This window comes from Falco peregrinus, chromosome 2, assembly GCF_023634155.1.
Source record: "Falco peregrinus isolate bFalPer1 chromosome 2, bFalPer1.pri, whole genome shotgun sequence".
Classification (NCBI taxonomy): domain Eukaryota; kingdom Metazoa; phylum Chordata; class Aves; order Falconiformes; family Falconidae; genus Falco; species Falco peregrinus.
In genome coordinates this window covers 1150435-1167947 of record NC_073722.1, presented here as the reverse complement: position 1 = coordinate 1167947, position 17513 = coordinate 1150435, and the positions used below count along the sequence as shown (strand labels likewise).

The following is a 17513-nucleotide window of genomic DNA, read 5'->3' as shown; positions in this document are numbered from 1 at the left end:
GTTGTCTTAGAGAAAGAGAGAGAACATCCCAAGGGGAACTGGATTTGTTCCGACTGATCCATGTACAGCATAAAAATAAGCCACAAGACAAAGGTGGGAAGTAAGCAGAGAAACTGCTGCACTAACTGTGGGCATCTGTCTTTAGAGGTGAACTGACAAGTAGCACTGATTAATGTTTTTCTCCGGAAGACATCTCTGTAGTCTGAATGCTGTTAAAAAAAACCCCTCTAAAACCAGTTGTTTATCACAAAATACCAAGGCTAGTAGGATTTTTAAAATCGACAGCAAAGATGTACAAGATACAATTTAATTGGCACGGGACACGTGTGGTTTCACTGCCCAGAGAAACACAGCCATGTGTTCGTTTTGAGGGAGGCAGCGGGCATAGAGGGACAAAGGCAGTATCATGAGCTAGTAGGACTACTAAACCTAGTCCAGGACCTTGGCGTATTTTGCCTGCTTATTCTTGTTGCAGAGATGCATTGATAGTGCACCTCGTAGTGCCGTAGCGTGCATTTCACCTGCCCTGTGAATTTAAAAAACAAACAAACAAACAACTGACATTTTTTTTAAGTCGTTGACATAAGATATTTTCTGGGAGTGAGTTTTTAATTTAAAAACACAAATTATTTGCTGTTCTGCTCTTGCTTTTTTGAGTATTACCCTGATTATTAATAAGGTTTCAGCAGCCCCAGTCTTTATCTTTGAGGGCAAAAAGGTAATGAAGGGAAAGGAAGGAAAGAAAAGGACAAATTTGCAAAATGTGAACTCCTCCCCCCCCCCCCCCCCCCCCCGCCCGAAATCCTATTGTTGTGCAAGACTGTTGTAAAAAAAGTGCTGGCTTTTATAGTTGCATGATTAAACTCCTTTCTTTTTTGTTTGCAGCCACACCATCTTCTCTTTGTCAGCTCTGCCGACTATGTATTCGAAATTACATAGGAAGAGCTAGACTGCATCTTGTCCCACAACTCCAGTTGCCGACAATACTGAAGAATTTCTTGCAGTATAGATAACAGAGTAATTAACCTTTAGAAACTTGAATAACAAGTACTTTTTCATCTTTCTGTTTATTGTACGTTTTATCTAAAGAACTGCTGGGCGGAAAAAAAGCCTTTTGCGTATTACTTAAAAAAAAATAATATATCTTTGTCACTGGTGTTGGTATGTAATAGTAATTGGAAGCCATTCAGCAACTGGTACCAAGGTGCTAATAAGGCTGAATTGAATAAGTGTGCTGATACTCTGGGAAATGATTGTGTAGCTATAGCTTAACACTTACTATATAGCTTTAGTGCTGTTAATTTTAATTGTATTTATACTTTTAAAATCTGTTTGACATACAGAGCGTTTCTTCATTATTATTCATTATTATTTGTTGTTTGTCCATTTAGAGTCATTATTTTACGTGTTTTTGAATTTCTGTTGTTCGTGTACCTAAAAATACTTGGTGATAGGTGCACTACATACATTGATAAAAGTGAAACAAATAGATGTCAGTTTTTCTTCCTTTCCTTTAGGTGGACAATTCATTAAAGGCAGCGAGAAACTTCCTTTGTTCTTCCTCACGGCCTGTGCTGGGAATTGGAATTACGCTGCTGTGAATTTGATCATAATTTTTTTCAGCCATGCACAGATTGTAGAATCTCTGTTTATTAGTACAATTAGTAACTTTAAAAAATCCAGAGGAATATTCATCAAAAGCCTTAATGCTGAGATACTTTTGATCTCCTCTTGTAAACCACAGTTATCTGGGCTCTTATCTTTTTGTACCAATTCTGTAATCACAGCTAATGGGCATATTAAATAACTATTTGCCTCAGAGAAAGGCATATATTATTGTATAGTATCTGTGAGGTTTCTGAAGGCATATCGTGGAGATGTGGATACTGAATCTTCAACCTCAAGTCCAGAAGGGAGATGCAAGGCTCTGGAAATACATCAGTTCCCTATAGCAGCACAGGTATCACTCTGTAAAGGGCATCATTTGTCTCGCTGTCTAGTTTATAAGCAATTGCCAAGCTCCAAAAATAGTGTTGCAGAATCCCAAAATGCTTTAGCAGGCATTTCTGTGATCAGGTTGAAATTTTATTGCTCAACTCTCTAGCCAGAGAAGGAATGCTGACACCCCGAAGAGATGTTAGAAAACCCAAAGGATTTCTGCCTTGCTCATGACTTTGCATTGTGACGATTGCCAGTCACGTCAAAAAAGGTGATCTGACTCTTCACCAGGATACGGTGTTCCCTCTCTCAGTCTTTTCATTTGGTCTTCTTTTGAGAACGGATTACTTCCTCAGGAACTGATACTCAGTTCCTGCAAACCAAAGCATGAGACACCTGAATGTTTACCCCTTTCCCTTGATGATTCACCATCTTCCATTCCTTTTCAGTGACTCTTCAGTATTTATGTTCCTACTGGAAAGGTGTTAGCTGAGGAACTTACTAGAGAGGAAGCTTTCACAAAGAAGAATGCTTACTCTGTTGCTAAAGTATATCCGCCTAATAAAAATGCCGCTCTCTGACATTTGCCCTTGTTAAAAATAATTTTAATTTGCTTCTGTTCGCTGCAAAAACAGTAGTGAGGGCCTCTTCAGGAGCCCCTGTAAAGGACAGTCAGATGCAAGTAAGAGAACTACTTAGGAGTCCATAATGTACGTACTCTGTAATGGAGCAAGCTGGGTGGTTTGGGTTTTCATCCAGAAATAAAACTAGTAATTTGTGGGTTTATGTACCATACTGTGGTGGTGTGCTCTCCCCTCCCCTTTCTGCTTAAGCAATAGCCACTGGTGATGGTCGTGGTGGCTGCATCTAGCTTAAGTTGGAGTTTGGGGAGACAGGTAACGCAGTAGTGAATGGCCATCAATCTTCTCAACGGCTGAAGGCTTGTTGAGCGTGTGCCGACTGAAATGCAGCTGGTGTGCAAATGTGACTATAAGTCAACTGTCTGACTATAAATAGCAACAGCCCAGGGCCGGTTGAGCTCTCCTGCACGGCAGCGGGCTGCACGCCAGGATCTCCCCTTGAGTAGGGACACCCCTCAAGGCTACTCCACGAGGCTGAGAGATCCCTTGCCACAACAGATTCTTGGTAAGTGATTAACAGCCCGCTAAACCTTGAAATCTTAGCGATGTGATACAAAGGATTGATTGCGCACATACAATGCTTTAGACGTAAACTGTTGACCAAGCCTGGGAGAAAGTCTGGATCCAGCCTCGCCTGAACTCCCCTCTGAGAAGGAGTTTAGAAGGCGAGGGTCTCACTTCTGAATGTCATGACTCGGTGGGGGGGTCTCCCTGATGGTTTTGTCTGACTCTGTGCTCTACGCAGTAAACAATCAAGTGTACCTTGCCACCGAATCTTGTTAAACCACTGTCGCATTTACTATCAAGCTTTGTTAAATCACTTTTATATCAATAAACATACTGCTGCTTCCCTCCTACGAGTGAAGTGCATAACTCATTCTGTGACCAATATCGTTACTGTGTAGTACTTCAAGAAACAAGGAAGTGCCAGGCCAACGGTGGCACCATCGAACTTCTCTATGTAGAATGAGATCATTTCGACCCTCACCCTCGGCTGTGTGCAGCGCTTTTCAGGTTTGACTCGGGGAAAGTGTCATATAAAAAAGGCGCTCTCATGTTCTATACAATGAAATTAGGTTTCGGCGCGCATGGCTGTTCTGCAAAACACCTGTTGGAAGCAAAATTAGATGATGGTAGGAGTTTTTCTGAGAGTCACATCATTGCAAAGTCATCTCATTGCAAAAGGGTGTGTCCGTGCTCTTGTGGCATTTGCAATGTCTGTTCCCACCGTTCGCACTGATCCTTGCCGTCATCCAAGGAGTGAGCAAGACCATCTAGAGAGCTTACAGGTATTCAGCGCTACTGTAATTCCACAGAATGGTAGACTAGCTGGGAGAGTAATCCCCAACTAGCCTGCAGTAATACTATGACTTCAATTGTGGCAACATGCAGCTCTCAACATAATCTTTAAGATTTTGCTACCAGTTAATTATATGAAAATAGAGCCCCTTTGGCGGGCTGAGCCAAGCTGGAGCGGGCATCGCTCCTGTTACCGTGTAACAGGAACAAACAAGGTAGGGCAGGGGTGTTGCTGCCCTGGCAGGACCCTGGGCTGAAACAGGCCTTTGGCACAGCAGACCATGCTAACGCCACATACCAAAACGAGGTAGTAACGACATACCTGACATTAGTCTTTGGTGAAGTTCTTTCCAAAAAACCATCCCTTGTTTAGGCGGAAATGGAAGGAAACGGGCTGGTTACAGCTCTCGTTACGTGGGGCCCTGCTGCAGGGGGGCTGTGGGGCTGTTGGCTTCTCCGTGGGACAGAAGCGTTAAACCGCGTATTGAAACGCGAGGGGCAGGATCTGGGCGAGGATCTGGGTGAGTGAGGGGCAGGATCTGGGTGAGGGCAGGATCTGAAGCAGACGTCGAGCCCTGTCAGAGCCCTGTCCGGGGCTGCCGCAGCGCCCCGAGCCGCCGAGGGCCCTTCCCCGGCTGCAGTATCAGCGGTCACGCGGCCGCGGCTCAGCAGATCGCGAGGCGTTGTCGGGGGGAGGGGGGACGACGACCAACAAACGAACCCCAACCCAGCAGCGTGACACCCCAGCTCTGCCGGGGCACCCAGCCGAGCGGTCCCTGCGGGCCGGCTCCGGTGCGGCCCCCGGGCACACGTGGGTACCCCCCCACCGCCGGGCTGAACGGGGCCATGGCCGGCCCTGCGGCGCGGCCACAGCCGGGGGGCGGCCGGGGGCTGCGGACACCGTGCTCCACCGGGCGCAGCGCCTCGGCCGCTCCCCCCGCCCCGGCTGAGCGGGAGCCGCGCCCCCTGGGGCCGCCCCGGCCGGGCTGGCGGCGGGGCCCTGCGGCGGCCCGAGCGGCCGGCGGGCTGCGGGACCGCGCGGGGCCGGGACTGGCGGCAGGGGCGGGGCCGCGCGGGGGTGGGGCCGGCGGCGGGGGCGGGGCTTCGCCGCCCGGCGGGCGGGGCGGGGCTGCGCGCGGGCGGGCCGCTGGGGCGGGGTCACCCCCTGCGCGGGGGGCGAGGCGCGTGCAGCACCGGGCCGGCGGCCGGGCGGGGCGTGTGCGGGCGGGGCCTCGGGTCCGAGCCCTCCCTGGGCCGAGTAAGGGCCTTCTCGGGCAACCGGAACGCGCGGTGCGGCTAACGGAGCCGCGCGGGTGGCTCCCTCGCGCCCGTCCAGCCCCGAGTCTTGTTTTTTTTTCCTGTTGCACAAAGTCTCTGGCGGAGCAGAAGCGGCGTGGGAGCTGCGGGGGGCGGGGCGGGGCGGCGGGGCGGGGCGGGGCCGGGCGGCGGGGCGGGGCGGGGCCGGGCGGCGGGGCGGGGCGGGGCCGGGCGGCGGGGCGGGGCCGGGCGGCGGGGCGGGGCGGGGCCGGGCGGCGGGCACCCTGAGCTGTAGCTCAAGGGTCTCCCGTAGCTCGTCGCGCCGCGGTAGGAGATGGCCCAGGCGGGGGGGAAGGTGCGTTTAGCGGTGGTGTGGGCTGGGAGAAGCCGTGACCCCGCTGGCGGCTTCGGGGCGGGAGCCCCAGGCCCCTCGCTCGGGCTGGTCGGGACGTTTGCGTACGGGCTCCCCTGTTTTCCAGATGAAAGTGGAACGGCAGAAGCTAGAGAACTCGTAGTTCTTTAGTGATTTTTTTTTTTTGTCAATGATGTAATCAATTCCTTAACACTTTTTCTTTTTTCCTTCAGAACTGAAGAACTTCAGGGCGGGGAGGCTGGTTACTGCCGCTGTTACGAGGCACCAGAGCAACAGCTCCAAAGGCTGCCGAGAGTAACAGCGTGAGGCCAACAGGAGGGATCATGGAGCCAGGTCTTAACAGAGGTCGAGGGTTAATGCCATCGGCAATATGCACAGGAGAGGGACGAGGGTCCATGTGAGTTAAGTGTTTTTGTTGTTAGGTTTTTTTGGAGTTTTTGGTTTGGTTTGTTTTTTTGGGGTTTTTTTCCCCTTAAAAAGCAGAGCAGCAGGACCAGAGCTTGGGACAGTCATATTCCACCGCAGCTACAGTGCTACGTGTCAGAGTGACATGCGAAGGCAGCGAGCAGCGATGAATTGGTCACGCGTACAGACTTCTGAAGTTTTTCCAGTGTGTCATGGTGTTTGTTGACTGCTCTCTGGCTACGTCCAATAGTCCTTGGGTGGTATATCACTGTTACGCTGCTGGAGTAAAACTTAAATTTAATAAATAGCACTTCCACCATTAACATGTGATTGATAAATGCTCCCCTTGGCCACTCCTTATTGCTGAAAGAAGCTGCTGAGTTCCTTAGCTCTTCTTGGCTGAGTCATTACACCTACAGCAGAGAGACTATAACTTGTCACCAATATTCTTTAAAGAAGTAAATGGCTTTGGGTTCAAGGGGATAGCAGCGAGTGTGGTAGAGTGTCCTTGTAGTCAAATTACTGAGACACAAGATGATGAGGCAGATGGAACACTGGCTGGGCCGTCACATTCAAAGGGCTGTGATCACAGGGCTGTAGATGATGCCCAGCTGATGGCCATTACAGGCAGTGTCTCCTAGGGATCACCTCTTGGGCCACTATCGCTTAATGTCTTTATTAATGACCTGGAACAATGGAATGGAGGGCACACAGAGCAAATAGGGGAGTGACTGACCCGCTGAAGGTCCCTCCGGGTTCATGAGGGACTTCAGCAGGCTGGAGAAATGGGCTGACAGGACATAACAGTCAGCAAAGACAGAGTGCACTACTGGGGATGGAGTATCCAACCCATGCGCTGCTACAGGCAGCGGCCAGTTGGTTAGAACAGAGTGCTGCGGAAACGGACGCAGGAGCGCTTGATGGAGAACGAGGTGGACGGTGCCCTTGCAGCAGTGGGGGTCAGCAGCACCTTGGGCTGGGTCACTGAGGGTGTGATATGGTGGCACTTTTGGAAGCAATTCTGAGCCTCTTTATGGCCCCTGTGAGACTGCACCTGGAGTACTGCACTCAGTGCAACCCAGTACAAATCATCCGTTAACATACTGGTGCGAGTCCAAGAAAGGCCACCAAGGCAGGTGGTGGGCTGATGTACAGGGAGTGGCTGAGAGGACTGGGTTGGTTCAGCCTTAAGATGAACAGGGGAAGTAATGATGCAGTAGCTGATTTTTTCCTCCTTCTGCTAATTAGGTTAATTTAACTTATGTGGATAATGAGTGTAATGCATTGGATCCATGGTATTATCAGATGGTCTTCAAGAGTTAAAAGGACATTTTTAAATTAGTCTGAATTCATAATTCTGTTCATTTTAATGTTGTTTATTACTGCTTTCTTCTGTAAGGCAAACCATATGACCTTTTTCAGAAAAATCATACTCCTGTAGCGATCCAGTCTTGCAACTGTTTGTACATGTATCGGTCTTACTGCAACCAGTTCAGGTATTTTGAGGTCTAAAGAGATCATCAGCCTGTCTAGTTTGACATCCTCTGCCTTGTAGGCCACAGCATTTCACTTGAATTTTCTTGCATTCAACTTCCTAAGTGTGTCTTTTGGAAGACACTGTCTCAGTAAAAAGACATCATGGCCCTATCAATGATGCTTCCCAAATGAGATCAAGTTCTCCTGTTTGTTTTGTTTTGGAGCCCTTTTCTGCACCACTGTGAGCTCTCAGTGTCCTTCTCAAAATGCTGGTACCAACATGGAACCCAACATTCCCATACGAGTCCATTCTGTGCCCCAAGCCAAGGTAAAAAATCTCTCCTACTTTTTAATGCACCATGTGTTGCATGTACAGGGGCAGTACTTCCGGCTTCTTGATGTCAGTGGTAGTTGCAGGAATAAATGAAGCATATGCAATCAGAATTTAAACATTAAACTTCAGGTCAGTTGGTCTTTTAGCTGCATCTTTAAAATTTCTGAAAAGAATATAGCGATCGACAGACATTAAATGAAAATTTTGTTCAGGATCATCAGAAGGATGGGTGTGATCAGAGTCTGTCAGAGGTGGTGTTTTGGGGGGGGGGTTTATTTCATTTTCTTTAATATCGGACCTGCTTTGCCAAGCAAGATGTTTAACTAGAATGACTTAATGATTTTACTCTTCAAATAGTTAAAATTGTTCAAATCACCATATGTGGTTTCAAGACATATTGTGTAATCTCTCAACATTCAATTTCATGCTTATTTATGATGATCTCATCAATGCTGAAAGCATCTCATTTTAGTTGTTTTCAACAGATGCAAACCATTTGATTTAAAAGATTTCCCATACAACCTTTTGTTGTTTAATGTTTCCCCTTCTCTGTAGTGGGTTCGTTTCTTTTTTTGGTGTGTAATATTCATTTTATACAGCTGCCAAAGATCACCCGGGTGTCAGTCAGGTGGGGGAAGGGTAGTAACTGCCAATAAACTAGAAAACTGAAAAACTTACTGATCAGATGCTTAACAAACTGCTGAAATGAACAACTTGTGATTTTTGCTTTACAGGGTGGTTTACCATTAGCCCAAGTTTGGGACAACATGCAGTTCACCATCTTTGTTCACCACATCCCCTGAGAATATAGCTTGTATCCCAAAGGAAAAACTGCTTGTCGGATCATGTAAGTTTGTTTCTCACATCATGTAAGTCTTCATTTTATTCTTTTCAGATTGCAATGTTACATGGTTTTGGTTTACTTTGGTTATAAAGGCAACAAAGAGATTTTGAGTTTAGAATTTGAAGACATGAGATACAATTTCTTAGAAAACAGGAGATTTGGGGGGGGTTGCCAGTATTTTTTCTTTTTAATATAAAATTGCTTTGAGCTTTTTCCTGGCATGACATCTGTAGAAATTACTCCAATATTCAAAATTGCTTCTGGTATGTTCCTCAGAGCTTTGATTTATTCTGCGCACTGTCACTATACTGAAATTGATGTTCCTTCCTCCATTTATGTAACTGAGATCTTTATCCTGTTGATGAATGTGTGATTGGGCAGGTGTTCTTGCCCTTATTTAATCAATAATTCGCACAGCATTGACAGGTGTCTTTACTGTGTAGGGAACTGTAGGATACGGTGCCAGAGAAGTGGGATATTCATAGTCAGCTCTAGAGCAAGTCCGAGTCCTGTTCACAGGCGTGCTGCTGAATAGCTGCCAGTGTGTTTGGCTGGTTTGGACGTTGCTAGCAATACTCCCAAACTGATCGGTCAGATCAATTTTCAGGTTCTTTGTACATATTTTTCCCTTTTCCCACCACCACCAGTCTACGTTGGTTCAAATGCTCGTACCCTCAGAAGACAGTAATGCTTTGGCATTATGTATGTGTAGGGCTAAAAATGCTGCTTTCATAAGGAAAGATGAAGCCTTCTTTCACTGTTGAATGATAAACTTGTACATTAAATTTAAACTAAAAGGTGATTAAAATAGCATTGTCACTTTTAAATTATGGAGTTTGAATACCTCGAATCTTCAAAAGCTGCTGTGTCTTTTAACATAATTTTCCAGTATTTCTCCCGCCACATGCATCTAGAGATCTCAGAAACAAGTGGCAAAACAGGTCTTCATTTTAAAGAAGGCCAGGTGAAACAAGCTGACAAATCCCGCTGGGATGGATGCATGGACAGTTGGTACCTCCCAGGAGGCTCCTGGAAGGATTACCCAGAGAGTGGGACTTTGAAACACAAACCCCATTCTGATTGCAGTAGTGTTGACTGCATGACCAACAAAAAGAATTTCAAATTTACTGTCTGTTAGGGAACAATTTACTTTTAAGCAAATAAATTGAAAACCTCTTTGAAATAACCATATTCTAAAATATAGCTTTTATTATTATTTCTTAACTTCTGCAATACTGCAATTTACTTGTTTTTGTAACATAGCCTTGTTTCCTTTTCAGCTCAGTTTCTTCCTAGAGCTGGTTTAGTGTTTTATCAGTGGATTTTTCTGACATAGATGTTACTGACACACATTAGAAGCCACAAAGTATAATTGTTGCATGTGAAATTTTCACTAATTCTGAAAGCGTACTTCATATCTTGACCTACTGTGCAAATGGATGCTGGTCTTCACAACTGTTTTTTGAAATATATTTCCCATCCTCTGGTTTTAGCGATTTTTATCTACAGGAAAGGTGATCCTAGATTTCATTTGCTTCCTACATAAATATGAAATATTAAAAAAAAAAATAAAAAATCCACTAATGCCTATTGTGAAAAAGGTATCTAGACTCAGTAGTTTAGTTTTCTATGTAATATTTCTTGTGTTAGTGTAATCTTAAATTTTTGTAATTTTTTATTTAAATGATTTTACCCAATGAAGAAATTCAACAACATGGATATCAAGTATCATATCTAATTTTAAAGGCAGTCTTTGCAATAAGAAGAGTTTATAGCATGACTGAATTTTTTGGTATTGTTTTGGAACCCACCTGGGAAAGTCACACATGTGACTGCAGTCTGTAAAGCTTATAAACGTGTCAGTAATGTTGGTCAGATTCTTTCAATAGAACAATTAATTTAATTTTGTAGGGATAAAGTGATGTTAAACTTAACTGAGATGTAATAGTAATTGAAAAGCATTAGCTGTATAGCTTGATAGATTTCTTCACTCAGATAGAAATATGACTTTTACAGAAGAGTCAAACAATCATTTGAAGAGGAAGGATTCTTTAATATTACGGGGAAATATTTGCATTTGACTAGCTGTGCCAGACAATGAAGTCACACATTAGCAAACAATCTCAAATTATTTTTGAAAGTGATGAATCTATAGTTTGACAGTTGCAACCACAGTTGTAGCAGCAGACACAATTACAACCTTTTCTGCATGTTCCCCGCACTCACCACATAGGGTACAACCACCTTTAAGAAAATGCAACCTCATTTTATTCACAATTACTGTTACCTGATGGATTCTAGATATAGAAGTGCCCTTTTTGACTTGATTTTCATATTTTAGCAACGAAAGAGTTCTTAACCCTCACTGTCCAATTTAAAGAGGGAGGAGATTTGTCTAAGATTCCATGTTAAGGCACAATTTAAGCGCAATCGATGCAGTTAGACTACATATCGGAAGATATTTAAACTATGAAGTATCAGTAAAAATCCTTAGGTCACAGCAAAAGATTTGAAATATAGTAGAGTGGCAGTTGAGTCAATCCTTCAGATCCCAATCCTCAGTCGTGGGGCTGCATGTTCAGCTCTTACCTTTGCTCTCCAGCTCTGTATTAACAACTTCTACACGCAAGGTTTTTCAATTTATGTGCTAGAAGATAGCTAGCCTTTTATTTGACAGAAGCAACACATCAGATACTGACTGCTGGAAGATTCTTTTAAAAACTATGAATTTTTATTTCTAAAATCCAACTCTCATTCCCCAAGCTCCACAAGGTTAAACAAAGGAAAACATTTTCTAAACAACACCTGCAAAAAGGAAAACATTCTGTTCCAGCATCCAAGTATGTACAAAAATGTTTTTGTACATACAAAAGAGCTAAGTCCCCCACCCCATCCCCCCCCCACAATGTATTCTTAGGCTAGAAACCCTGTAATAATACTCCAGAACACTGACAGAATGAATTTAAAGAGGGGCATTAAAATTAAAAAAAAAAAAAAAAAAAAAAAGCCTGAGGGTGGGGAATAATTTTTTATTTTAATCTCCATCCCACCTTTCCAGCAAAGTGGCATTGTTATTTCTAGTTAAACGAGGGCATTGCTTACCTATATATTGACGATTTTATTCAATAGGGTCTGCTAAAAGATACCTTGTGTTATTTCCAGTTGTACAAGTTTCTCTAGAAATAGTTCTGCCAATTTTTAATCGGAACTTCTTTACATTTTATGTAACTATCAGGATTTAAATATTTATTTTAAAGCAGCAGCAAAAAACTGTAACAGATAAAGTCGATTTCTGATTGTATGCCATTAATTAAGCTAATAAAGAATACTATAACCAAGGCATCTTTTCTACAGGTGATTAATTCTAAGAATTATTAATAAGAATAATTAATTAGAGTTGCCTTATGATTAAATTCCATACTATACATAGCTTTAAAATTTAAATACTCTTGGTATTCTATTACCATATTTTTCTTTCCATTTGAGCATAGCTTTAGTGAATAAAAATATATGCAGAAGTATTTACTCCTGGTCTGTCATACTATATGTATATTTATAACTAATACAAAATATAAAAAGAAAACAAATATTTTAAATGTACATAACATATTTAAATAATTGTAATACATTTGCTGTTTGTTCCTTACAAATCCTTTGTGTTTTTTTTAAAAAAGTTTTTATAAATACATTTTAATTTCCATGAAAGTGTAAGGGGGACAGCTGCCAAAGATTAATTTATTAGAAAATAGACTTTTATAATCTAGATATTCAAACCTATCTAAACAAAACATTAGTAAACATCTTTGTACTGCTGTTAAAGCACAATAATCAATGTATGAAACAAAAAACCTAAGCACTTTTTAGATTTTACTTTTGCTGTAGAATCCTGTACGTAAATTTTAGTGAAAATTAAAAAGGGGGCCACAAATGTGTGAAACCGCCACAGGATTTCATTCATTCTAAAACCAGGTTGCAGTGGCTATCAATAAAGTAATTCTATTATTATGCATTTGAAAGCATGTTGATGGATTTCACAGTTTGTTATCAATATCCTGATAGTGTGCAGATAGTTGCTTACTTCCTTTACAAAGCATCTGTTTACACAGAGTTGACTGAAGTATGTCTGTATTGTCTGACAACACTACTCTTATTTAAAGAGAAAAAAAAAAGACATGGCTGTCTATGAAGTTAGGACTTTTTTCTTTGGATTCTCAAATAACTTCTTCTTTGGATTCTCAACAAGCATTTGTATAGAAATCCTTTTCTTGTTCTCATTTTACAGTTTTTGAAGTCCAAGTAATTGCCCTTCAGGAGGAATCAACTGCCATCTTTCTGTCCTTTGACAATCAAGGTTAAATCAGTATTAACCCCCAGAGCGTTATTTTAAGCACTACAAAGTACAGAGGAAAATACCTCATCAAAATGGGTTAAGTCGTATTCCTGTTCCTAGTGGTGAAAAAGGATTCACTTTTGCCCACATCAAAGCATCATTCAGTGAAATAGCAGATTTTCCGTCTTCAAGGAAGAACACTGGACCCTGTACAGCAAAAAAGTTTGGGGAGGGAAAGAAAAAGAAGTACACGTAACGTGTAAAGCTACTGCAACAGGACGCACATTTTGTTCTGAGAAGAACGTGAAAACCTGACAACTATCATCTGTGTTTGTGCAAGACTTGTACCCCACCGACTTCAAGCTTTGATAACAGTTATACATTATAAATTAGTTGAACTTGCCATGTTCCAAGATCTGGAGACCCAACATTTAGTAACCCTTAAATTTTTAGTTTCATTTTTAGTAATGGTGGTGTTTTGTGTATGTTTGTCAATTAGTCTAGAATTAAATTTAACCTGAATTAGAAACTGAGGTAACAAGGGGTTTTCCCTTCAGAATACCATACATATTTCATTGTGTCTGACATTACCTGTGCTGATTTGTGTGCTTCCCCATGTGCAAAAACCCCCAATATAATGCCTCCAATGAATCGTTTGAAAACATGGAGTCTACATGCAGTCTGCAGAATAATTTCACATGTTCACTGTAAAAAGGACAAAATACTAATTTATCTGATGGAAGAGGAGCTATTTGCTAATTACTTCCATTTGACAAAATGTGGTCTCAAAGCTGCAGTTCAGATAAGGAGTGCTTTCTTGAAGAGTTAAGCTCTCCAGACTTGCTACTTAAAGCTTACAAACCACAATTTGTAAACTGCAGTTCAGCTACTATACCTTAGTTAATAAATACTAAGTGATTAGTGAGCTGATCTGCATGCCTAAGGCAATGACTCCTAACGTTCGCTAATCCAGAAATATGTAGATGACATGGACAGCGTAGATGACAAGCCGGTGACACCATGTTTGCTATTCTTGTTGGATGGATCGTAACAAAGGTGGCTGTACGTGGCTGTTCGCAGATGTTGAGAGTAAAGCCATAGCCAGGGACCACTGGTCTAACATGGAAGTGTTGGCAGCAAGTTTTTTTAGACTTGATGGTGTGCAGTTGTGAATTTTGTTCATCTCTGAAGTCCCACTAGCATTTTCCAATCTCCAGTTTCCGACACAAAACTCTCCCTGTTAATCCCTGAACAAGCCCGTTACTTTTCGGGCTGGGATGTTGCATTGGACAGAAGAAACAGAGTCAGGCTCTTACAAGGGAGCAAATTCACACTGAGGCACTGCCTGGAGACAGGAGCCTGAGAGTAGTGTTTCCAGGCTCTGTGACTCTTCCCTTTATGGAAATAACAACATATACCAAGAAGTATGGTATATACTTATATATGGCATATATTAGGACTGGTATGTTTTGATCATAAATTCTATGCAAGTAATGATCGCATATAGTAAAGAATCACTATATTTGATCTTTAATATCTGACTTTGATTAATCATGATTTACAAGTTTTATAGTATACATTTCCCTAATGATGAATACTAACAACAGAATAATGTTACTATGTGGTTGAAGATAACTAATTTCCTGGTTTTTATTCAAGCTGTGGTGAGGTAGTAGATAAGAAGCTACATGCACTTTAGACAGAATATTTGGCAAAGGAAATCTGTCTTTCCCATGGAAATTAAAAAGTTTCGGATGGGGAAGCTGGGCAATTATTTGATTGGACAATTCTTCATATGGCCTTTCTTGTATAACAGATGTCAGTGCTTGGCCTCTTTCACTTCTGCTACTGTGAGAACAGGGAAAACATTTTTCCTCCCCAGTGATATGCCAACCTCACAACTGGTCAATACCATCACTGAGAAAGAACACGTCAGCGCTCTGAAACCGTACCTGTATCCTCAGCCCTGTCAAACAAGAAATGTGAACATCTGAATGACTAGGCAGATTTGATCCCGTGACATAGTCGGGCCCAACCATTCCTTTCAGAGGCTCCTCCTGTATTCGTGACACGAGCACTGAATACACCGTCCTCTGCCATTCAGACGGCGGGGTACACTGCAATTCATCGGTAGGCCTGTGAGCAAAAGACACCTGTTTCTCAACGATATCTCTTAATTTGTGTTAAAAATGAAGACACAAAGTACTGATTTTTTTACATTCCTATTCAGATTTTACAAAGGAAATACTGTACTTGCAACTAAACAGTGAAATACCAATAGTCTCATTGATGGTAATTTTATATGTTTCCACCTACTTGTTTAATTGAGTACAAGCTCTCCATGCATCTAGTTCCTCAGAAAGCTGTTCAATTTTCAAAGGTACAGATACTTCCCGTCTTTTTAAAAGCTGACTGAAAAGGAATGCAAGTAATTGAAGTCCAAATCTTTTCTAATAGTGAATATTTTCTTAGAAGTAAAACAAGACAGACAGTAGTAATATAAAACTAATTTTTAATTGGATATGGAAATAACTTTATGGAAATATATTGATCCTTCACAATAATCACTATATTAAACCTTAGAAATATTAAATTACTACACATAAAAGTATACATTTTTATTTAAGTTTGGGTTTAGTTATCCCTATTTACACCCTCTTATTAAAACTGTCTTCAACTAGCTCTATTTTTTTTTTCTTTGAGGCCATTCTATATTTTAGGAATATATGCATTCTTATTTCTTAATAATGACAACTTTACTAAAAATAAGGACCCATTTTGCCTATATACAGTAGATACGATAAAAACACAGTTAGAGTAACATGGTTCAACACATGCTCTGGGACAGCCTTGTTTCACCTGATTACTTGTGGAAAACAGTTTCAAAAATTTTTCCATGGATGCATTTTTTATTTATCAAAATATAATACAAGGGTCAGTTATTACCTGACCTAATTCAGCAAACTTCCATTTGTGTTGGGATGCCTTAAAAATGTCCAATTTAAGCATGTAAGTGTCCAGTTTAAATGGGATGGAATCTAAAAATCTATGAATCCTGAAAATATTGGGGGCAATCTGAGAAAAAAAAAATTAAAGCAGTATCGTCCTGTGGTTCTTTAAACCTCAGGAAAACTTGAAGCTTGACAAGCCAAAGTATCACAAACTGAGTCAAATATAGCTTGTTACTAGTCTATTAATTTCCATATCAGAATAGCCCTTCTGGAAAAGGTTTTATTTCATCTTCTTGTTTTCCATCCATTAAGTCTGACTGCTCAGGAAAAAAAAAAAAAAAACAAACAAAAAACCAAAACCACCAAACAGTTCTTTTCCCTTTTCCCTACCTCTCACCATGTTTCAGAGATGAGGATGACTAAGAGGAAAGGCGTGCTGTTGAGACATCTGCTGAAGAGGACTCAAAGAAAAGGGGCAAATGCACAATTCTAAGATGTGTTAAATTTATGTTGTTTAATTATCTTTGGCAGGCAATTCTGATAAAGTGTCAGGAGGTGCAGGAAAGCTCAGAATTCAAATAAGGTGGGAAAGGACTGGACAACATACATGTAACATTTATTTTTGATGCAGAGATAAATGAGCTGATATAGCAAAGCTACAGTGGTCAGTTAGAGCAGCTAGGGGAGAAGTAACAGCTAGAAAAATACTAACACAGCTTTCACTATGAAATCAGTGACATCCTGGTGTGACACCCAGCAAGTCAGGTGACAAACCCAAAAGGATCTGACAGTCCCAAATTGTAAGAGAGAAACGGACATGAGTCAGCTGGATAGTAGTATCGTAACCAAAGCAGACAGGAAGCCTAAACAATTGTGGTTGTACTCCGAGTAAGGAATACTAAAGTATTGTATGCAAGCCTGTTTTATTTACCAGATAACATAAAGATTACTGATCTTCATCAAGTCTACTGATCAAGTCTAAGTTGGTTGGTTCAAGTCCAAGTGGGTGAAGCCAAGTCTGGTCAAGTCAAGTGGGCTTGGTCAAGTGAAGCCGAGTCTAGTCAAGTCAAATGGACCAAGTCAGGTCACTTAGTGGGTTGGGTAAAGTCAAGGCAAGTCCAGTCACGTCAAGTGAGCCAAGGTAGGACGTGTGAAGTCATTGAGGTCAAATCAAGTCAATTGGTTTGGGCTGAGCTGTTTCAAGTTAGTCAAGTCTAGTCAGGTGGGCCTAGCTGGGTCAGGTCAAGTCAGGTGACTGGTTGGGGTTGAGGTGGGCCAAGCAGGCAGGACCAGACCAGGTTGTATCAAGTGGGCCAGGTCAAGTGTATTAACGCCTGGGAACATTAGTTCATTCAGTAACAGAAAGGAACATTAACTCATTGACTAACAAAAGGTCAAGCCAAGTTTCTTAGTGGGAATCAAGCTAGTGCCCAGTCATGAACGCTAAATGCAAGTCCTTTTTGCTATGGAGCAATTCTTGGCAGATGGTCTACACATCAACGCAAGATTAGAACTGTTACAGTGAACATATAATCATGCATGGAGGTAATGCTGAATACTCATCTACTTCTACAAGTTTGTCTTACAGAATTAAGAATTTGCCTGAAATCTGGGATTCATAATTTGCTGCATTAACTCAGAAACTTCTACGTGTATAACGCATAA

At 42.0% G+C, this 17513-nt stretch overlaps 2 protein-coding genes and 1 long non-coding RNA gene across 9 annotated transcripts in view; 2 read left to right on the top strand and 1 right to left on the bottom strand.

Moving 5' to 3' along the window:
- ASB5 (ankyrin repeat and SOCS box containing 5) overlaps window positions 1-1491 on the top strand; it is a 41258-nt gene extending 39767 nt beyond the window's left edge. For all 6 annotated transcript variants that reach the window (XM_055795960.1, XM_055795959.1, XM_027785645.2 and 3 more), the window contains one exon: window positions 886-1491. In XM_055795960.1, the coding sequence (XP_055651935.1) occupies window positions 886-1013 (128 nt within the window). In that variant the 3' untranslated portion in view covers window positions 1014-1491. The remainder of the gene's footprint in view (window positions 1-885) is intronic.
- Window positions 1492-5059: 3568 nt separating this feature from the next.
- Window positions 5060-13430, top strand: LOC114011944 (uncharacterized). 2 transcript variants are annotated; one of them, XR_008745798.1, is made up of 5 exons: window positions 5060-5248; window positions 5721-5905; window positions 7528-7717; window positions 8458-8570; window positions 12850-13430. It is a non-coding gene; the product is annotated as an uncharacterized LOC114011944 (long non-coding RNA). The 2 variants fall into 2 exon arrangements; XR_003554093.2 differs by lacking the exon at window positions 5060-5248 and having other exon boundaries at window positions 5505-5905; window positions 7614-7717.
- Window positions 10600-17513, bottom strand: part of WDR17 (WD repeat domain 17) — a 65215-nt gene continuing 58301 nt past the window's right edge. Inside the window, exons 28-30 of the mRNA XM_055795957.1 lie at window positions 15214-15309; window positions 14850-15033; window positions 10600-13104 (exon numbers count right to left, since the gene is read on the bottom strand). Coding sequence (XP_055651932.1) covers window positions 12985-13104; window positions 14850-15033; window positions 15214-15309 — 400 coding nt within the window. The 3' untranslated portion in view covers window positions 10600-12984. The remainder of the gene's footprint in view (window positions 13105-14849; window positions 15034-15213; window positions 15310-17513) is intronic.